The sequence below is a fragment of the Hylobates moloch genome, unplaced genomic scaffold (assembly GCF_009828535.3).
Source record: "Hylobates moloch isolate HMO894 unplaced genomic scaffold, HMol_V3 SCAFFOLD_13, whole genome shotgun sequence".
NCBI lineage: Eukaryota > Metazoa > Chordata > Mammalia > Primates > Hylobatidae > Hylobates > Hylobates moloch.
Window position 1 is genome coordinate 52285468 of NW_026652288.1, and position 22312 is coordinate 52307779.

At 52.6% G+C, this 22312-nt stretch overlaps 1 protein-coding gene across 1 annotated transcript; it reads left to right on the forward strand.

Moving 5' to 3' along the window:
- Positions 1–7983: 7983 nt before the first annotated feature.
- KRT82 (keratin 82) lies at positions 7984–20187 on the forward strand. The gene is made up of 9 exons (XM_032173676.2): positions 7984–8452; positions 10233–10441; positions 12772–12832; positions 13505–13600; positions 13979–14143; positions 16793–16918; positions 17568–17788; positions 18320–18351; positions 18923–20187. Exons 1-9 carry the CDS (start codon positions 8042–8044, stop codon positions 19141–19143), a joined length of 1542 nt encoding a protein of 513 aa, XP_032029567.1. The 5' UTR covers positions 7984–8041; the 3' UTR covers positions 19144–20187.
- Positions 20188–22312: the final 2125 nt, after the last annotated feature.

Consider the following 22312-nt stretch of genomic DNA (forward strand, 5'->3'; position numbering starts at 1 on the left):
ACCACAAAAGCTGGCTCAGCTTCAGGCCCAGATCTCTGAAACCTCCATGGTCCTCCTGTTGATGGACAATAACTGCAACCTGGACCTGGATAGCATCATCATTGAAGTCAAGGCCCAGCATGAAGACATCGCCAGCAACAGCAGGGCTGAGGCTGAGTTCTAGTACTAAACCAAAGTGAGACATCAAGGTCAAGTTCATTAAACAAGCACAAAAAACTGGGATTTCGAAGGCAAACAAGATCCATGTCCTCTCAGATGTCCCAGTCTGATAGGCTCAAGGGATCTGAGTTCAGCTTGGGGCTCACCCTATGTTACCTGAGGGAAGCATGTCAGGACCTGGGGAACAGTCAGATAAAGGCAGGAGGTGGTCAGTCCCTCTGCCAAGAGGCAGATGGACACACCTCCAATGCCCTGTATCAGACAGAAAAGGGACAGCTGGACAGTTCCAGCCATCAGTGCCAACAGGAGGAACAGAGAGGGAGGGTGGGGACAAGAGGAAAATTTAACTCCTTGTGGAGGAGGCTGGAAGATCCAGAGAAGAAAGGCGGAACTGGCTGGGGCCCAGGGGCTGGAGGGCAAAGGCTTGATCTAAGTCGCAGAATGGGATTTTCCAGATGAGAGCAAACATTCTGCTCTGGGAGTCGTTGGGATGATAATTTGCAATGCCGAGGAAAATACGAACAAAGGAAAAGTGATTGGCACCTACATGATGCTGAGTTTGGGAGGGTGAGATGCATGATATCGAGGGAGAGGGAAGAAAGACCAGGTACAGGAAGAAGGGAAAGAGCACAGCCACAGCTGTCCAGCTGTAGGGTGAAGCCAGTGGGCATAGAAAGTGAGGGACAGAGTCAAGAGAAAATGCAGATGAATTTGATTGGGCCAGAGACGGCCTAGCAGGGAGGCTCTCAGACGCACATGAAAGCCTTTGGGGCTGTGGGAAGCCACAGCCTTCTCTTCTCTGGCCTGGCTGTCCCTGCCCACTGCACGCATCCCCCATCCGAGGTCTGTTTCTCCTCCCTCCTAGTACAAGGAACTACAGCACTCTGCTAGCCTGCACGGGATGACCTCCACACCACCAAGATGGAGATCTCTGAGCTAAACTGGTAATGCAGAGGCTGCACTCTGAGATTGATAACTTGTAGAAGCAAGTAGGGCTGAGCTTCCAGGTGTCCTTCCATCCATGCTCCTGCCTCCAGGTGGTCTTGTGCCTGGGCCTCACTCAGCCCCTGCAGAGAGAAGCCTCCCAGATGAGTGGCCTTCCAGGAATATAAATATGCATTCACCTAGTGCAATGGTTAATATTGTCACGTTGATTGGACTGAAGAATGCGAGAAAGGCACTTTCTTCTGGAAGAGTAACTGGCAAAAGTTTGGCTTGCTTTACTTACTCGCAATCCAGAAAAGTTCAGCACTGAAAAGGACCTCAGAGGGCTGGGTGGGGTGACTCATGCCTGTAATCTCAGCATTTTGGGAGGCCTAAGCGGGCGGATCACCTGAGGTCAGGAGTTCGAGACCAGCCTGACGAACATGGTGAAACCCCCTCTCTACTAAAAATACAAAAATTAGCCAGGCGTGGTGGTGCACGCCTATAATCCCAGCTACTCAGGAGGCTGAGGCAGGATAATCGCTTGAACCTGGGAGGTGGAAGTTGCAGTGAGCAGAAATCGTGCCAGTGCACTCCATCCTGGGCAACAGAGTGGAACTCTGTCACAAAAAAAAGAAAAAAAAAAAGAAAAGGACTGCAGAACATCATTTTCTCCATTCTGGCTAAGTCTCAAACTATCCAAGGGGGACAGAAATCAATCTTAGTTTTAAAGATGATGAAGCTCCCCAACCTCCTTTGCATTAAATCCACTTCAGGGGATTCTTTCATATTTTCAGCTTAAAGTTCATAGAGGATCTTACTGTGTCCTCTATGAACAATGTCACACATTCTTTCTCATCACCACCTGGCAGTGTGCCATGCCGTAGGCCACCATCGCCTGCTGATGCCAAGCAGCATGGGAAGGTGGCACTAAGAACAAGCTGGTGGAGCTGGTGACAGCCCTGCAGAAGGCCAAGCAGGACATGGCGCAGCAGCTGCGCAGGTACCAGGAGCCAATGTATGTCAAGCTAGCCCCGGACATCGAGATCGCCACCTACAGGAAGCTGCTGGAGGGCTTGAAGAGCAGGTGGGCCACCCTCCCCTCCCACCGTCACCCAAACAGATGCACCAGACCACGACAGCAATGCCACAGAGGCCCCATGAGCCCCACAGTGTCAGCCCTCCAGATGAAGCTCCCAGGTCAGAATCAGGGTTAAAATGCAATTGCTCCCTTAAAGGCATCCTGCAGTTGCAGCCCCTCCCACAGCTGTTGGACTCAGGGCAGGGGTGAGGGTCAAAGGGGTCAAGGAAGGAACGCTAAGCAAGACTCTTTCTTCCCAAGTCCTGTAAGAAATGCAACCATACTTGGGACAAGCCTCAGGGGCTCTGGAATTGCCCTACAAGCTGACGGTCTCGCACTACCTCTACCACAGCTCCCTCTTCTCATTTCTCTCTGTATTTGTGACTTGTTCTCTCTCCTGGATTTTCCTCACAGATGCACTTGAGCTTCCCAAGGCTAACAAGCTGAGGAGAGAGCTTGCCAAGCACAGTGCCTGATACATGTAAGCCCTCTGTGATGATAACTTTAAATACAAAGAACCCAGGGCCCCTTAACCTCTCAGCAAACAAAATGTCTCTTTCTCTCCCTAGCGGTCACAGACTCACTGAAGGTATCAGAGCCGTCAGCACCTGTGAGTCAACGTTTTGGAATGGTAGAAAAGTGGGGGGCACAATGGAAGCTGGGAGCATCACTCATGAGGGTTTGGTGGGTGAAAGATGAGCAGGCAGGGGCAGGGATGTCACAAAGACCCTCTTGGGGGCTCTATGGAGGCTCTTCTTGTGCCCTTCTTCCCCGTGAGGTCAACAGAACTCAAAAGGGGCACATTCCATGTCACTAAGGAGCTCAACAACTTTCTCCTCACTCTCGCTTAATCTCCACAAAAACTGTGGAGATTAATCCGCAGGTGACCCCTCACCCCCAGGGCTGGTCCCAGAAGATCCCAGTGACAGGACAAGACTATTCAAACAATTGTAGGTCCCCAGTCTGAATGCCTGATTTCTCAGCTAGTGCTGCCAGGAACTCAAACTAACAGACCTATATTTAGAATTGAAGCATATTAATTCAACAAATAGAACAGTGACTGATCTGGCGTGGCCTCAACTCACAGGAGGGAGAGCAGGAGTGACCTCACAGAGTGACCCACCAGGGCTCTGGGGCTGTGTGTAAAAGCTCAGCATCGTAGGCAGCATTAATGGGAGCATTGAGTCCTGGTCACGGGAGTAGAATCCCCTTGAGACCCGTGTGGGTCAGATCACATTAGAGACGCTGGCCTGCCAAGACTGGGGAGAGCCTGGAACCAACTCATCAGAGGGGCAGGAATGCCCCACCAGGAAAAACGGACGCCAAGAGGGGAAATCAATGAGACATTTCCAAATGTTTACCTGGCTTGCAAAGATGCATCCAAGTAGGGAGCTCCCATTGCTGAAAATATTGAAGCAGAAGCTGGACAGTTGTATCTTGGCAATGTCATTGAGGGGTTCTGGTCCTGGGGGAGGCTCGTCCAGGTGGCCTTCAGGCCTCTTTCAACAAGGGAGTCTATGGCTCCCTTCCAGAATACAAGGCCTCCTCTTCCATCCAACGTGACAGCCGCCTACAAGACAAGGGAATGAACCCAGCACAGGAGCTAAAAGCCTTGGATCTGGTGGGCGTGGACTTGGGTATGCCACTTGATCTCTTTGCACCTCATTTTTTCCTCTACAAAATGGGGGTGATTGTAGTAATGGTGTCCTCTCAGCCCTGTTGAGATCCACATGGTCACAGCTGTGAATGTGCCTTGAGTGTGGCGATGCCTTATGCAGAGGTTCATGAGGAGGTAGCGTGTGACGGGGTGGTGAGTCCATGCCCACCCTCTCTCACACTGGCTCAGGCGTTCTCCCAGGCTCTCAGGGAAGGGAGGGTTGCCTGGAACAAGGCACTGCGGGAGGGGAGCAGGCATGGGGATCACACCCAGGAAGGGTGTCATGGGAAATGGGAAGAACCTGCCAACATATCCTGAGCCCTCTCTCCACAGCTGAGGTCTCTTCCTCTGGGGCTCCAGGCTCCAGTGGAGGCAGCGTCCTCTGTGTGGGTGGGGGTGGCCACAGCGGTGTCCTCTGCCACAACAACAGGAGCAGTGGCATCAGCTCCACCAGCAGTCACAGCAGCTCCAACATATTCATTGTCTCCAAGAGATGGCCCACCAAGAAGAGTCACAGCAGCCACACACCTCACCTGCCTCCACTGCCACTCCCCTCAAGCCCTCAAGCTTCCCAGCTCCAAGGCTTGATGTTTACTGACATCCTAGACACAAAATCAACAGGAGGAGGTACAGGGAGCAGGAAGTGGCTTGTGAGGTCATCCTGTCCATCCCTCTGCCTCCAGAAGGTCCCCACAGAGGTACCCCACCTGCTCCCGTTCTCTGCAGGGTCCTGCAGGGTCCACAGGCATCCATTCCAACCAATGTTGATTCAACTGCTCTGTGCCAGGACCTGGGCTAGCACTTTGCCCTTAAGAAGCTTCCAGAGTAGGGGGTGCAGTAGGGTCTTTCCCCTCCTGTCTAAGCCAGACCCACAGCAACCACAAGACAAGGCCTCTTATGCAGTCCTTCTCTGGACCTCAGAACTGACCACGGTGCCCCAGAGAGGTTGAGTGCAGTGTGGGCCCAAGTTTCCACACACCTTTCTCATTGCAGATGGAACAGTTTTCCCACTCAGGCCAGGACACGTCTTGCAAACCCTGCCACACACGCCACCTCCTCACCTCCTTTCTTCCCCCTGCCCAGGCCCCAGCCAAGTCCCTTGACAACTCTCACCAGCAGAATATTTGAGTGAGAAATCAACACCCTTCAAAATATGATCAACTCTTGCTTATTCATAATGGAATGGAATGATGTTATCAAGAACTCAAAAGCCCTCCATGGCCCAGGGCTGCAATGAGTGAGAGTTCACAGCCAAATTTCTTTCAAGTCTGCTTTATTTAAGTCAATATTAGACTTGCTGTTCCTAAACAGAAATGCCCCGATGACAGAGGGGTGGGAGGGAAGAAGGCTCATGTGAGGGTGTGGGAAGGCAGCTCGGCCCAAAATGTTTGCAAGAAATACACCAGGAAAAGCCTATTTTAATTCTCCTGCATTAAGAACTGCCCTGTGAGATTCCTGCAAAATAATCCTCCAGGCTCAGGACTATTCCTCTTCTCTTGTGCTAGCCACATCTCTCTTCTGGAAAGTTTTCCCTCCTTTTAACCTTACCCTTTTCACCTTTCACCCTCACTTCTTTTTCTAGTCACCTTTCCCCACTGCCACCCCATGCACCTCCTCTCTCTCAACCCCCTTTTCTCCTCCTGTCCTGTATTTTTCACCCTTCTTCCCCTCCCACTCTTTCTGTTTGACAATCTATTAATATTGCCTGCTCTTTCTCTTCTGACTTCCTTTTTCTATCTCCCTGCCTCTGAACGTCTCTGTTCTGTGTCTTCAGCCGTGGCTGACACTGAAGCTCCTTAAGCCAGGACACCACATTCCCTGCCCCACAGCAGAGGCCCAGGATAGTGCACTCAGTGGAGAGGTGGCTCTTTCTTTGGTGTTTTTCCTCGCTCTGAGGGAACACATTGCTGAGCCCCAGAAGGACGCAGGGGGAGGCTGGCGTGGAATTGGGGGTGAGGTAGGCATGGGGTTCCTCTTTGAGGCCTTCAAAGGGTGGTTTTTGTATTTAATTTGAAGAGTCATCAACCCCCAAAACACCTGCCAAAACACATTCCAAAGGCAGGTAGAGATTGTCTACTGCACTGCCAAAGTGAAGATGGAGTTCACTGCTCCAGAAGAAAATCACACCCTTCTCAACTGCCTGCTCCCTTATGCCCCCTAGTTCCTGAACCCACTTTCATAAAATGCCGCCAAGCTGTCTAGGTCTTGATTGAGTCCTGTCCTAGCTCACACTCAGAGGGCAACCCTGGACTCGGGGGGCTCAGGGAACAGGTGCCTTCCACCCACAATAAATCCAAGGAACCGCCCTGCCCTCTGCTCCTGAGCTCTGGTTCTGGGCTCCGGGAGCCCAACTTGCTCACTGAGGCCCTCCTCTGGCCTGGACATGGTGGGGAGACTCTGCTGTGTCCACTGCTGCAGTGATCCCTGCCCTCCGGTGCTGCCCACTGTCTCCCTCACCCCCTCTAGTGGGAATCTGCTCTCTGATGGGGCCTCTGAGTGTCTCCATCAACATTCACACCATCCTGGGCCCCCTCTGTGGACTCAGTCCAGGGAAGAGTGTGGTCTTCTTCCCCTGACACCCTGCAATTGGACCCCCTCACCCAACCTTCGGCCTCCCATTGTGGCCTGTGGTCTCGCCTTGCACCACCCCTCCTCCACTGCTCTGGGGCCCACAGTCAAGACTATGAAAAAAGGGACAGGGAGTGTGAAATGTCACAATGAGACTGAGAATTTCCGAGGCTCAGGAAGCCTTTGAGTTCCAGTCTCCTAATCCACAGTTGGAAGGCTGAGGGATAGGGACAACAGAACATTTATGGGCAGCAGATTCCCAATTCCTCACCTGGGCTTCCCTGCTCTGGAGCAGCATGGCAGGGTGAAGTCAGAAGGAACAGGATGGACTCCCAGCTGATCAGCCACAGCTGTGTGACGTGGGGATGCTGCTCTTAACTGCTCTGCTCCCCATTTTCCTGTCTGTGGCATAGTAACTACCTCATGGTGTAGTCAGGGAATTAAATGAGACCGTGGATGTAAAGAGTACAGAGTGGTCCCAGCACATAGTAAATGCCCAATAAATGTTTATTATTGTTATTATTATTATTATTGGTTTGATTTTGACCTGGTAATAAGTCTCAGTGTGGAAGGGAAATGCCAGTTGGCCATGGCAAAAGTTTCACTGATGAAACTGATGGAAAAGAGGAGGAAAGAGAGTGAGGCAGGGGCTTCAGACATCTCCAAAGATCTGTGTCTGTGACCTGAGCTAGAAAGAAACCTGAATCCCACATCCACCTGAAAATTCCCAAGGGCAACAACTCTCCCCAGAGACATCCTCAGGCCAAAGCTGGCTCTGTTGACCTCAGGGACATTCAGGCTGGGTTGGGCAGAAGGGGAAAGGAACAGCCACATGGAAGCCGAGACCTGATGCTGTTCATGCCTTCTGGGGTCCCCAGAAGTGTTGGGGAGAGCGTCCCTTCCTCTGCCCTTCTCAAGCACCAGGCCTCTCCTCCTGAGTTCCCTGCAGCCTTTGTGGACTGATGGGCCCTGTAGAGAAGCGTCTATGCCTGGAGCCTGTCTACCTTCAAGACCCCCATGGGACAGTGGGTCACTGAGCCAGAGCTCAGGAGGGTTAAGGTCCAGCCTGTTGTAGGGAGGCTTCTCCCCCAACAAAAGCCTTCCTCCTGGGAACTTCCTGACTCACCTAGGAGCCCACAGAGGGCACTTGGGTTGAGGATCTGCAAAAAAAACCTAGGAGCAGCCTTGGGGAAAGAGCCAGAGAATCTTTAAGCATATGGGACTTGCCCTCTAATCCCAGAGAAGCCAGGGTGTATAATTCATGGCACGCCTCCCCTCCTATGAAATGACGTAGTCCCAACTCTCCCTTTCCTTGAGGCTGAGCCACTGGATACATGGAACGTATCTGTCTGGTTGGCCCCTTTCATCACCCCCACAATCAAGGAAGGAGGACAAATAGGATTTTTATAGGGCCCACCAGCACTGACCATTGGCCCCTTCTCTTTGCTCTTCGCTACCCTAATTATCCACATTGCTACTTAGCTCTGCCAATATCCCAAGCTCATAAACCTAGTTTAATGCTGATTTGGGGTTTGATCCAGCTCAGCCCTCCATCCCCCTACCAGATAAAAGGGGGGAAGCTGAGCCTGACTTGATCATCCTGCCCCCATTCTTTTCTCCAGGGCCCCATTTCTCTGCCTCTCTCTCCTGCCATGTCGTACCACTCCTTCCAGCCAGGCTCCAGGTGTGGCAGTCAGAGTTTCAGCTCATACTCGGCTGTCATGCCCCGGATGGTCACTCACTATGCAGTGAGCAAGGGGCCCTGCCGGCCCGGGGGTGGTGGGGGCCTCCGAGCTCTGGGCTGCCTCGGCTCACGGAGCCTGTGCAACGTGGGCTTTGGGAGGCCCCGGGTAGCCTCCAGGTGTGGAGGTACCCTACCTGGCTTTGGGTACCGACTGGGGGCCACCTGTGGGCCTTCTGCCTGCATCACCCCTGTCACCATCAATGAGAGCCTGCTGGTCCCACTGGCACTGGAGATTGACCCGACCGTGCAGAGGGTAAAGAGGGATGAGAAGGAGCAGATCAAGTGCCTCAATAACCGCTTCGCATCTTTCATCAACAAGGTAAGGGTGCAGTGGCCCAGGGCCATGGGAGGACCCACTGCAGGTCTGGGGTCTGGTCTTGTTCTGGTCCAAGGGAACCAGGAGGAGACTGACATTGAGGAAGCCTCAGTTTATCCAGTGGCCTCTCTCACATTCCACGACCACCAGCCTTTGAAAGCCAGTTAGATCAGACTCCGCACTAAACATTTCTGCTTCCTTGTCTTTTTTAAAATATATCATCTTTCTCTGAATATTATCTGACAAAATCACCCATCACCAAGGTTGCCTGAGGTCAGACTATAAGAGGAACTTCCAAAGCAACACTGAAAGGAACGACCAGAGAGGCAGAGAAATGCCCTTCCTGATGAGGCTTTAACAGTAGAACCGCCTTCTGTGTGCCTGAGCTCTGTCACAACTCTTGAGCCTGAAGGTGAGGATGGGCACTGTGACTTCAGAATTTCCAATCAGTTTAGGCCTGGGATGAGAGGAAAGTGGACAGTCAGAGCTAGAGGCACAAGGTGACGGTCACGAAAGTCTTACATCTGTCATCCCCAGAGCCACTGAAAGGCTGCTAGGAAGGCACGCCTTCAGAAGGTGCTGAACTGGCCTGCCACCCCTCAGCAGCCTCTGGGTCCATCACACGCCCCAGGGAGGCTCTTGGGGTGAGGATTCATTCCACAGTTTGAGCTGGTGTTTCTGGTGACCCTAAGGTTGAGGAGCAAGAGTCCTGGGCCAGAGGTCAGGAGCCCTGGCCACTGGCCTTGACTCTACTCCTACACCCGGAATCCCCGTGCAAGCCGTTCACCTCTTGGCCTTTGGACGGTGCTGCCCAGTGAGGAAGGGGAGGGGTGACGGTGGGAGATTAGAGGAGGTAATATATGCCAAAGTGCTTCACAGAGGAACTTGTTTAGTCAAACTTACAGTTTTATTTCTAAAGTTTATTAAGTTCTGGCTCTAAACTTACTCCAAAAACATGGGCCCTGATTAGCAACAACATCACAGCACCTTCTGTTAGGCTGGGAGCCTCCTGTTGATGCAGCCACTGACCAGAAGTAGGGCAATGCTACTTCTGTAGTTTTCTTAACAGACAATGCACAATATGGAAAATTCCAGAACAAGGGCTGGAGACCACGTTCCCTTAGTCAATGTCCAGCCGGGTGGCCATGGTGAACTTACTCAACTCCTAATCTCAGTTTCCACTTTACAAAAAGGGAGGAGGAGGCCAGCAGCTGTCCACATTACTATGACCTGGACTTTTTTCAGATACAGCCATGTAGGATGCAGCATAGTAGGTGAAAAGATCTTAGAGTCCCTTGATCTGACTTTTCCCCTGAGTGTCCCTAGGCTGTCATAAAGGAAAGCCTCGACCCCCAAGCTTCACATCCTCTGACATTAGTATGAAGTTAACAGAGTCCCTTCCCATACACTGTCCCAGGTCGGAGCTTTGGGAAGCAAAGTGAGGCTTGAAGGGACAGGATGTCTTGGTCAAGCTCACGAGGATAGAGAGAGGCAGGCAGGCAGTGCTGAAACAGGACTTGCCCAGGCCTCTTGGAGAAGTACTATCCACTACAACACGCAACCTCTAAGTGGAAGGTAGGGATCCACTAGGCTCTCCCAGGCAGGGGAGACACAGAGACACATACCCTCAGATGCCAGTCTATGCAGAGACCCTGATTTTTGCAAATTCTAGTGCACTGGTAGCCATGTGTTGGGAGAGAGGGCACAAACTCATTCCATTGCCCTCTCTAAGTCATGGTCCCAGGATCTCTGCTGCCTGGTGACATTCCATTCTTGGCTGCAGGTCCGTTTCCTGGAGCAGAAGAACAAGCTGCTGGAGACCAAGTGGAACTTCATGCAGCAGCAGAGGTGCTGCCAGACCAACATCGAGCCCATCTTCGAGGGCTATATCAGCGCCCTTCGGCGGCAGCTGGACTGTGTGTCCGGGGACCGTGTGAGGCTAGAGTCAGAGCTCTGCAGCCTCCAGGCTGCACTGGAGGGCTACAAGAAAAAGTGAGTCAGTGCTGCTTTCACCCCACTGGTGGACCTGGGGCAAGGGACAGAAACAGTCCGGGCCCTGATTCCCCATTTATAAAATGGGAAGCCTAAACTTAGTTCACTGGGTGGCAGAACAGTTATGTGGGATCGTGTCAGCAGGGCACCCCACTTGGCACACGGTGGGAGCTCTGAGACTGTGTATTGCCATCTCTCTCCCCACTACTCCACCTAAATAAGGCCCTCAGGATCTCTCTCTCTCTCTCTGTAAAACAAGCTCTTTCATGTGTGGCTTCTGGAGCTCCAGCTTCCGGCTGAAACTGCCTGTTCTGCCTTTGCAGATCCTGAACTACTTCCTATTCCACAGACAGATCCCCAGGCCTCTTCCCTCCTGGCCTTTGTTCCTGCTGCTTCTCCTGCCTGACACACCCCTCTCAGCATCTCTCTGCTCCATGTCCAAGCTACCACAGCCCACCTTTTCTTTCACCCCCAACTCTGGCTTCCTGCACAGCCCTTCTGCCCTTTCCCCGCATATCAGGCTCTAGCTCCTTCTGCCTCACTTCCCAGTTCTTTGTGGTTCCTGTTTTGTCTTCTGCCACACTTGCTCCCCCTAAGGACGTGCTCCAGATCTGATTCACAGCTTGGAGTAGGTGGTTGATAAGCATATGGTAATTAAGCACTTGCAAGAGGTTGAGGCCCAGATAAATTGTCTCACCAGGTCCTGGGCCGAGTGCCCCATGGGAATCCAGTGTCCTATGGGAATCCAGTGCCCCGTGACAGTTCAGTGTCCTATGGGAGTGCATGTTAAAGGCAGGCAAGTTGAAACAGGTGTCTTTCTATTGAGGAGAAACAGGGCAAATATACTGAGAGCAACAGGTTATAAGGGTTTGGGTCAGTGAAGTGGAGCCATGTTGGGGACACTCACTGCAGGTGTCAACCACATGCCTACTCAATGCCAGACACTGCTAGAAAGTGTGGGTGCTATTGAAAGAAAAAAGGCTAACTCTTTCCCAGTCCAGTGTGCACAGACCACCTGCACCTACACACAAACAGAGGAGAAGGGAGAGGAATCCCAAGAAAGGGAAAGAGCAGGAGTCCAGGAAGCCTTCTTGGAGGAGGTGCAATTTCCTCTGGCCCTTGGAGGATAATGGCTCATTCCAATGGCATTATCCTCCATTTTGGAAATGGGGAAAGGACAGGAATGGGTGGCAAGAAAGAGGAAGGGCCTGCCAAGTGAAGGGGACAACTCTAGCAGACTGTGACAGGTGAGATGCAGTGAGGCTGTGGGAGGGCTGGAGGCCAGCCCGTCAGCAGAAGCAATGCCTTTCTTGAGGAGTGAGTAGCAAGGTGAGATTAAGAGACAGGATTTGCAGCTCAAGATGAGAACTTTGGCTTTTAAAAGTGAGACAATCGAAGAAGGATGAGGTCCAACTGGTATTTTAAGAATAGCAAACACTTTCACAGTAAAGAGCCTGTGCCAGGCACTGTCCTAGTGCTCTTCAGGTATTAATGCATGTGACATGTTAGCTCACAACAGCCCTGTGAGGCAGAACTAGTGTTAGCCTCATTCTATGGATGACGAAGCTGTGCATCATGAGGCAGAAAGGCCAAGTCACTTACCCAACTTGCCCACAGCTTGCACAGGACAGAGCCGGGATTCAAACCCAGGGGGCTAGGCTCCAGAGTCCAGGGCCAGTGCTGCAGCAGTTCTGCTGGAAAAAAAGAGAGATGGGCATGATGAAGCAGAGAAGCCTTTTAATGGATTGATGCTGCTCATCAAACTGAACCCCCTGACCAATTCCCTCTGCCTTAGGGGAGTGCTGAGTGGGCTGAGGAGCCCCAAGGAGCTTGAGGAAATAGCCTGGCTGTCTCTGTGGATCTGGTAAAATGGATAATTGCTACCTCTGCAAATGAACCACAGGTAGAGGCCAGGCTCTGAACCCTCCCAGCGAGGAGGATGCACAGGGTCAGCCGGGAATTTCAGTGACTCAGAAAAAACAGCTAGGCCAGCAGCACAGCCTTCTACGTTCCCAGGGGAGGCCACTAAGTGAAGTGAACCTCCTCGGCAGCAAGATGGAATGAAGGTAGCCTTAAGGAGGACTTCCCAGAGGAGGACTCATCGTGGGAAAAGGCTCCTGAGGAATGGGGAGAAGAGTAAACTTGAAAAGTGGCTACTTATCCATCTCAAGTGGGTGAAGGAGCTACAGTTGCCAAGACAGGCTGGACCTGGGCACTCCCCAGGGCATTCAGTCAGTGACAGGCAGAGCTGCCCCCAAAGGCCTGATGCCAAGATCTCTTCCAAAATCCACAAGCCCGACTAAAGCATTTTTTCCTGCCTTTTCCATCAGATACGAAGAGGAGCTCTCCCTGCGTCCCTGTGTCGAGAATGAGTTTGTTGCCTTGAAGAAGGTGAGGAGGATGCTCAGAGAGGCAGAGCCCCTGAGCTGGCCTGCCTTGCCCGAGGCCACCTAGCCCTGAACTCAGTCCACATGTGTCTGCAGCCCGCCCACTCTGAAAAAGGGTTTTTCGCCCCTCAGACTCCTGTGCCAGCCCCACTAACCCTGAGAATGAGGAAGGCCAGCCTCCTCTCCCCCAGCTTTGTTCCCTTGCAAAAGGCTGGCCATTGGCCTGGCCTCCACTTCCCCACTCATGCAGGCCGAAGCTGGGTTAAAGTCATGTCTAACCCTGCCCATGCAGCTGGAGATGGGACAGATGCCAACGCCAAACCAAAACAAAGCTCAAAAGCTCTGCCGCAAGCCCCCAAATACAACAACAATTGCGATGGTTCCTCAGACAGGTAGCCAGGTATTTCCAGGCCCAGGCTCTGCAAAGTGGGCTCTGAGAGGCTGCTGCTAAGGCTCATTTAAACCCCACCGCCTTCAGATCCTTTTCCCATCAGGAAGCCAGGCCCAAGCCTGGGGTCCTAGGGCTAGGGACCCCTTTTTCCCCACCTCAGCTCCATCACCCCTTCGCTGCCTGTGGGTGTCCGTGAGGAAAGGTGAGCCCCACGCCTTCCCCCTGCCACCAGCTTGCCTGGGAGGTGGCCCAGCCAGGTCATATTCTGTCCCTGCTCTGCTGCAGGATGTGGACACAGCCTTCCTGATGAAGGCTGACCTGGAGACCAACGCAGAGGCGCTCGTGCAGGAGATTGACTTCCTGAAAGGCCTGTATGAGGAGGTACCCACAGCCCTGACCTTGGGTGGTTAGTCAGGGCTGGAGCCAAGGGATCGAGAGGGCAGCAGAGCGGCCGCCTGGTGGGTACATTTCAGGACAAGCATGGAAAGAGGTCCACATTGTAGAGACGGTTCTCAGGCAGTGAGACTCACAGAAGTTGGATCATCCAGGCCATGGCTCACAGGCACCTCTGAGAAAGTCTCCACCAAGCTCTGGGCAACTAGAGGGTGGGGACAAGGGGTCAGTTGGTGACTGAAGACCAGAACAGCCATAGCAGAGTTCTACGCACTCTGCTCTGGGAAGGTCAGAACGGGTTCTCCCCTTCTCCTGTCCCGGGACGCTCAGAGAGCTCACTCCTTCTCACCTGGGCCCTGCCCCCAGGAGATCTGCCTGCTCCAGTCTCAGATCTCTGAGACCTCGGTCATTGTGAAGATGGACAACAGCCGGGAGCTGGACGTGGACGGCATCATCGCTGAGATCAAGGCGCAGTATGACGACATCGCCAGCCGCAGCAAAGCCGAAGCAGAGGCCTGGTACCAGTGCCGGGTGAGGCCCGGGGTTTGGAGGCAGGGAGACTGGAGAGGTGACAAACCAGGGGAGGGGAGGACCCCCAGACTCCTTCCCCGCAGAAGTGGGTAAGGAGCTAATGAGAGCCACGCCATGCCACAGACACAGGGAATCCCATAAAGCCCAGCTGCTGTTGTTTCTGCCAGGCCCCAGGCCACTTCCCTGCAGAGCACGTGGGAGGGACCCCTCCCCGCCCCGGACAATCCAGGCCTGTCATCAGGGTGCCAGGGCGCCCAGCAGTTTTTACCTGCAGACTCACTGGAAGTGCTCCTGTATGCAGCATTCAATAAACACTAATTGGTGATGATGGCAAAGAGGGCTGTAAGCTTCGAGGTGTGGGAGGAGGCTAGTGGCATGGGGTGGCTACTAATGGTAGAGCAGAAACAGTGATTAAGATGGCCTCAGACTTAATAATTAGGGGCTTGCTTGGAGGGCAGGGGGGCCCTAAGGGTAATTAGATTTAACAAATATCATCAGCTCAGCCTCTCCTGCCCTGCCTGTGAAAGGCGCCATGCATGCATGCACTCATTGGTCCACTAATTCAACACTGTGTATTCAGCATCAACCACGTGCCAAGCACAGTTCTAGAAGCTGGAGACACAGCAGGGAACAGAACAGACACTAGTCCCTGCCTTCATGTCACTTTCATTCCAGAGACAAGCTGGGGGCCAGGGTAGGGTTGGAGGGGCAGGGGGATGGATGATAAACAAGGCACATAAGTGCAGTGGATGTACGTTAGACTGTGATGCCAAGTGCTAGGAAGAAAATAAACCAGGGGAAGGGTAGGGAGTGTTGGAGTGCAGTTTCAAATAGGGTGGCCCGCAAGGATGTGCTTCCCAAACCAAAACGCCAGCTAGCAGGAAGTGATTGCAAAGGTGGAGCAGCAGGTAAAGGGAGTTTGATGACAGAGGGAACAAATTGTGTCACAAAGGCAAAGGTGGTGTCATTTGATCTAATCTTGAAGGACAAATAAGATTCAATGGGCCAGATGGGGGGAGGGTGTGCCAGGCTGAGCAGTGGGTGCTAGGACACAGCAGCAGAAAGTGAGGGGCCTGGAGTGCCATGTGCTGTGGAGATCGGGCTGCAGGGGTAGCTTTAGGCCAGGTCACAGCAGATGCCACCATGGAGCACCAGAAAATGGGCAGAGCATCACTTTGGGCACTCCCTGGGCAGTGGCACCCACTGCCTTCAGAACAAAGCCAAATGACTTTACCCTAAATAAAAGCAGGGTTCTATTTGGTTCTGGGTTTTTGCTGTTGTTGTTATTTTTGTTTTTTGTTTATTTTGAGATGGAGTCTTGCTCTATTGCCCAGGCTGGAGTGCAGTGAGTGGTGCAATCTCGCCTCACTGCAACCTCTGCCTCCCAGGTTCAAGTGATCCTCCTGCCTCAGCCTCCCAAGTAGCTGGGATTATAAGCATGCATCACCATACTCAGCTAATTTGTGTATTTTTAGTAGTGGTGGGGTTTCACCATGTTGGCCAGGCTGGTCTTGAACTCTTTTTTTTTTTTTTTTGAGATGGAGTCTCGCTCTGTCACCCAGGCTGGAGTGCAGTGGCACGATCTCGGCTCACTGCAAGCTCTGCCTCCTGGGTTCACGCCATTCTCCTGCCTCAGCCTCTCCGAATAGCTGGGACTACAGGCGCCCACCACCACCCCTGGCTAATTTTTTTGTGTGTGTGTTTTTAGTAGAGACGGGGTTTCACCGTGGTCTCGATCTCCTGACCTCGTTATCCGCCCCCTTGGCCTCCCAAAGTGCTGGGATTACAAGCGTGAGCCACCGCGCCCGGCCGGTCTTGAACTCTTGACCTCAAATGATCTGCCCGCCTCAGCCTTCCAAAATGCTGGCATTACAGGTGTCAGTCACTGAGCCCAGCCAGGGGTTCTGTTTTAAGAAGAGGAGAATGGATATTTATTGGGCAACTGCAGACTTTCCTACTGTAACCAAATAACAAAAGAGCCAATGAGTGTGATTATGTGCTTATCTCTCGTTTTGCATTTTCTATATAATATGCTCCCACCCACTATCAGAAAATCTAAAGTCAGCTAATTTTTTAAAACTTACAAATGTAATCTGTACACACTACTATTCAGAAATTGGATTCAGAGTGCAAAGGTTTTTATAAAAAAGTGTTACCTCAAGGTAGGACATAAATTGCATTTTGGTTTTTTTTTATTGTTTTTAGGGAAAACATACAAATGTTCTCATCCTGATGGGCAGACCCATCCTGATGAGCAGTCCTTGGTCTGTTAGGCAACCCAGGCTGAGCACAGAAACCTCTTCCAAGGTCCAGAGGCATATCTAAAAGTGAAAGAGCCCTCAGGTGAACTTGGGCTCTGGGACAGAGAAAAGGACCAGACACAGAACAGCTAAACAGAGGAGAGGATCTCAGAGGTTGGAGAAAAATCTAACAAGCCTGGAGCTGGGGATGGGCTGAGATGGGAATCAGGAGCAGCCCACATAAAGGACCCCAAATTGCCCAGAAGTGGAAGAAGGTAAAGGAGCAGTATGAGAACCAGAGAGCACCCGAACTAGAAAGTCACGGGAGGAAAGATTGGGAACAGTGAGAAAAGAGGCTAGGAGATGCCACCTTGTGGGGCCTGGGGCTCTGACCTCTCTGTCCTGGCAGTATGAGGAGCTGAGAGTCACAGCTGGGAACCACTGTGACAACCTCCGCAACCGTAAGAATGAGATCCTGGAAATGAACAAGCTGATCCAGCGGCTGCAGCAAGAAATCGAGAACGTCAAAGCCCAGGTGAGACTGGGGAGGACCTCCTTGCTGCGAGAGCCATCCTAGGCTGACTGGCCAGTCTGTGCCATGCGGGGCGGGTTCAGTCCCTGCTGTGAGTGCCGCTGAAGAGGGAATAAACTTGTGCTGCCTTGCTCAACAGAAGCAAGCCCTTTCTACAAAAGGGCTGACCCACAGCAGGATGAGCGGCCGCAGGAAATAGTCAGGTCCCCAACAGAAACGAGGTGACCAATGTCAAAGATGAAAAGCAAGGATGCTTCACTAGGTGCAAGTATAGAAAAGATGTGCTCCATGGTCCCTTCAGACCCAAAGACTGTGATTCTATGATCCTGAAATTCAAGGTGACTCTCAATTGTTCATAAAATCAGACCCACTCCATTCTCCTGGGCTAGGGAAGACCAGCTAGGCATTTAAAACCTATTAGCCCCACAGAAATTTCTCAGCATACTTAAGAGGAAAATCCCAGCTCTCTTGGAGGTATTTTAGACAGAAAACCCATCCCAGTTCCCTGGAGGAACCAGATGTCGCAATCCTAGGATGAAGCTCGCAAATGTGAGCCTGACACATAGCCACCCCCGTGTTCTCTCTGCTCTTCTGCAAGTCTGGCTTGGGGCTCCAGGCCCCCCAGTGATGCTTTTCTGTGCCCCTCCCACAGCGCTGCAAACTTGAGGGTGCCATAGCTGAGGCAGAGCAGCAGGGCGAGGCGGCTCTCAACGATGCCAAGTGCAAGCTGGCAGGGCTGGAGGAGGCTCTGCAGAAGGCCAAGCAGGACATGGCCTGCCTGCTCAAGGAGTACCAGGAGGTGATGAACTCCAAGCTGGGCCTGGACATCGAGATCGCCACCTACAGGCGCCTGCTGGAGGGTGAGGAGCACAGGTGAGCTCCTGGGCGGGGGTGGGGGGGGTGGGTCAAAGACGGGCACCAGGTGCTGCCATTACCCAGCCCTCTGGCGGTGGCTGCTAGTATCTCTCACCTCTGTCCCCCACCCCAGTCATTGAAAACCCACAGGCCGGGCGCGGTGGCTCACGCTTGTAATCCCAGCACTTTGGGAGGCCGAGGCAGGTGGATCACGAGGTCAGGAGATAGAGACCACGGTGAAACCCCGTCTCTACTAAAAATACAAAAAATTAGCCGGGCATGGTGGTGGGCGCCTATAGTCCCAGCTACTCGGAGAGGCTGAGGCAGGAGAATGGCGTGAACCCGGGAGGCGTAGCTTGCAGTGAGCCGAGATTGTGCCACCGCACTCCAGCCTGGGCGACAGAGTGAGACTCCGTCTCAAAAAAAAAAAAAAAAAAAGAAAACCCACAGCAGCACATGTTCCACAGTGAGGGTGGGAGTGGGGAGATGCTGCATTTACCTGCATCTGTTTGATGTAGTTACCTGTCTTCTTTTTCCTCTCATCCCCAGGCTGTGCGAAGGCATCGGGCCCGTGAATATCTGTAAGTAGATGAGCCTTACCCCACTGGCTCTGGGGTCTTGGGGGTTGATCACCCCAAAACAGGCAGCCACACCACCCCTTCCCAGACCTCTGATGCCTCCCCTACCCCAAAGGAAGAGCTCTGTCTGCCGTGAGCTCCCAGGCTGGTGGAAAGGGCTATCCAAATCTTTTGGGAGTCAGACTAGGAGCAGATTTGCAACAGCGGCAACAGCATGGTCCAAGTGCTTCAGGGCCCAGAAGCCACAAAGAACCACCCTGAAAAGAGAATGCTCTTCTAGAGGAAGAGAATTTGAAGCAAGCTTAGGAAGGAGGGAACAGTAGAAACTGAGAAAGGGTGAAACTGAATCCGGCCTGGCCTTGCCCAGGCTCTACAGAAAGGAGAGAGGTGCACGAGGACCTTGCAAGCACTTTATGTGACTAGGGTGGGAGACGTGGAGGCTGGAGGCTGGAATGGGGTGTCTGTAGAGGTGAGTGGCAGGAGGTGGGAGGAATGGCCTGGCTGAGTAGTTTCAGGGCAGTACACTGAGAGCCACACCGTGTGGGGCCCTGAGCACCCCTTCCTGTTCCCACAGCAGTGAGCAGCTCCAAAGGCGCCTTCCTGTATGAGCCATGTGGGGTCAGCACGCCTGTCCTCAGCACTGGCGTCCTCAGGAGCAGTGGGGGCTGCAGCATCCTGGGCACTGGTGAACTGTATGTCCCCTGCGAGCCCCAGGGGCTACTGAGCTGTGGGAGCGGGCGGAACTCCAGCACGAAGCTAGGAGCTGGGGGCAGCTCCCCCAGCCACAAGTGTTAGCATGACCCCAGACCTGCAGGAGACAGGGCCCCTGCCCCATGGCCCTGGATGTCACACTCCCACCAGGGCTGAAAACAAGGATGTTCCAAAACCCCACCTCCCTGTATTGACTCCACATTCCCCTCCAGTGTTCCCTCCTTGGGAGCTGAGCTGCCCCTAGGACCCCTCCTTTGCTTCATGAGTCACCTTCCACTCACCTGTGTGCAGACACTCAGCTAGGCCCAGAGGGTGGGGACGGAGGGCAGAGAAAGAGAATGCATTGCTCTTAACCGCAGAATGGCAATAACCCCCAAAAGGTCAAATGGGCACGCCACAGTTCTGCTCTGTGGATCATCCCATGGAAGTTTCCTCACAAAGCCAGCTCCTCTCCCACCACAGGCTCCACACGGCCCTTACTTCAGGCTCTCATGCCCCTAAGAAAAGTGAATTTCCTTTAACACCACCTGAAACATGCACACTGCAAATATCAAAAGGAGACACCTCCAAATCCCACTCTAAATTCCAAAGCCAAGTGCCACGATTTCAGGATAGTCAGGGCCTGCCAATGTCCTCTCAGCACAGAGAATCAAGAGGTGGCCTTTGGGCAGTAGATTTACTTTCTCAGGTATGTTGAACCCAAACTATGAGAATAAATCTTTCTCCTGAGCTCACATTGGCAGGTGATGTCAGGCAAATGCCTAGAACAAAGGGCAAAGGGATATGGAATGTTTACTGGACAGATGGAAAACCAAAAACAGGTATCATTTGCTCAATGGAATCAGTCCCGCCTCCACCCAACCCCTTCTGTACATAGCCGCCCCTCCCTGTTCCCCATCCCTTTAGCTCCTTTTGCTTTGAGTCTGATATGACAGTGATGTAGGGCTGCCCCAGCCGACTTGGAGGCCCTGGCTCAGGAGCTCATAGATGGAGGAGGTGTGGGCTGACTCCACCTCCCAGAAGCCCCTCGTGCCAAGCCTGTCCCACTGGGGCTCCAGGGCCTCTGCCCTGAACATCGGGGCTTCTGTTCAAAATAAACCTGCTCTGTTCGTGGATTATAGAAATCAGAATTATTTACTCTGCTTTGTGGAAAGTGTGATAAGGCTGAGGGGGAACTGGTGAGCAGCTTTTTGGGACTGAAGTCTTGGGAACAGAAATGAAGAATGTTATACAAACAGAAACGCTACATGTAAATAATTTGCAAATGCCTGTGGAAGAAATAGGGCTCCATACAAATCACACTTAAAACCTGCACGCCACACCCCAATGGTTCGCAAGTCACTTGCCATGTTAAAAACCACAAGCCCATTGCACACAGGCCTCCTCACTACATGGTGCCCTATACACATCCTAGAGAAAATCCTTGGGGTCCTCTATCGTGTCTAGACTTAGCAGCCCCCAAGCCCTAGGCTCTGTCCCTATCCAGAACCATTCTCAGTTCCTGGATACCCCCAGCTCCAGGAAAGCAGTGAAGATGGTGGCAGCCCATGGAGTGAGGAGGACCAGGACACTCCAGTCTCCTCTCCCCATTTAGAAGCCCAAGACCTGGAGATCTGGCGGCAGTGCTTCCACCCTCTGCGAGGCCTCAGTCCTCTTTCCTCTGCCTCACTGACCCCCTGAAACAGCCTCTCCTGGTGGAGTGCTTTCCCCCTTGTGGCTCCCCTCTCCTGAGAGTTGGGATGACTCCCCACTCTCCCCAAAGAGCACCCATGCTGCACCAAGCCCTGCATTAGAGGCTGGTGCTGCAGAAATGACTAAGACGCCCTCTTAACCTTGGAAGGACACTCAGCCTCCCGGAGAGAGGATTCATAAATAATGAGGGCCAAACAGCATGGGAGCCCCAAGAAGCAGCTCACGACTGCCTAGCGAGGGTCAGAGACAGGATCACAGGAAAGACTGTATGGACAGGGGCTGAAGGGAAGTCTAGAGTCAGATCTGTGGGCAAGCATAGTCAGCAGAACCCATTCCTTCACATTCTCATTGGCTCAGTCTGCATCTCTCAAGCACCTGCTATGGGGCTGGCTACCCAGGGCCTGGAGACAGTGTGGGGAATGAGACAGCCCTGGTCACGGCCAGTTTACCCCATAAGCGCGGTAGACACTGTATGTAGGGCCGATGGTAGAGAATGTAAGACGGAGCAGCCACTGTGGAAGACAGCCTGGCAGTTCCTGAGCGTGGTCCCCACAGAGGTACCAGGTGAGTCAGCACTATCACTCGTAGGCATACACCCAAGGGAGATAGAAACCTATGTCCATGGAAAAACATGCCTGTGAAAGTTTATCACAACATTATTCCTAATAAATAAAAGGTGGAAACAACACTGTGTAGACATGTCACATTGTCTATCCAAAATATGGCACACCTACACAATGGAATATTCTCTGCCATATAAAGGAGTCCTGTGCGGATACATGCTACAGCATAGATGAACCTCGGAAACATTATGCAAAGTGAAAGAAGCCAGTCACAAAAGACCACCTATTTTACAATTCCATTGGTATGAATGTCCAGAATATGGGAATCCACAGAGAAAGCAGAGCTGTGGCTGCTTAGGGCTGGAAGGAGCAGAAGACAGAGCTTAGGGGAGTCATAGGAGCCACAGCTAAAGGTTTCTTTAGCCCGGTGTGGTGGCTGCACCTGCAGTCCCAGCTACTTGGGAAGCTGAAGCAGGAGGATCACTTGAGCCCAGAAGTTCAAGGCTGCAGTGAGCTATAATCGCACCACTGCACTCCAGCCTGGGTGACAGAGCAAGACCTTGTCGCTTCAAAAACATTTTTTTTTGATAAAAAATAAAGGTTTCTTCTGGGGTGATGAAAATGTTCTAAAATTGGCTGTATTGATGGTTGCACATTCTAAAAGCCATTGACTCTTACATTGTAAATGAATGAATTACACAGTAATAGGAATTATATCTCAATAAGGCTATTTTTTTTAAGTGGGGCCTTGGCTGCACGCCCCATGGGCTTACAGCCTACCAGGAAATACAGATTGGGGACGCAAAATTACAGCTGTGAGGACTGTTGTGATAGTGGCAGAGCAGAAGGCCATGGGGACAGAACCGAGGGTCCTGCCTTAGTCCTGAGGCTCTGGAAGCTCCCAGGAGGAGGCGCAGGCAAGCCTGAGCCCTGGAGGCCCACAGGACTCTCTGGGCAGGATGCTGGCAGCAGGCTCCAGGCTGGGGCATCACAGCTGC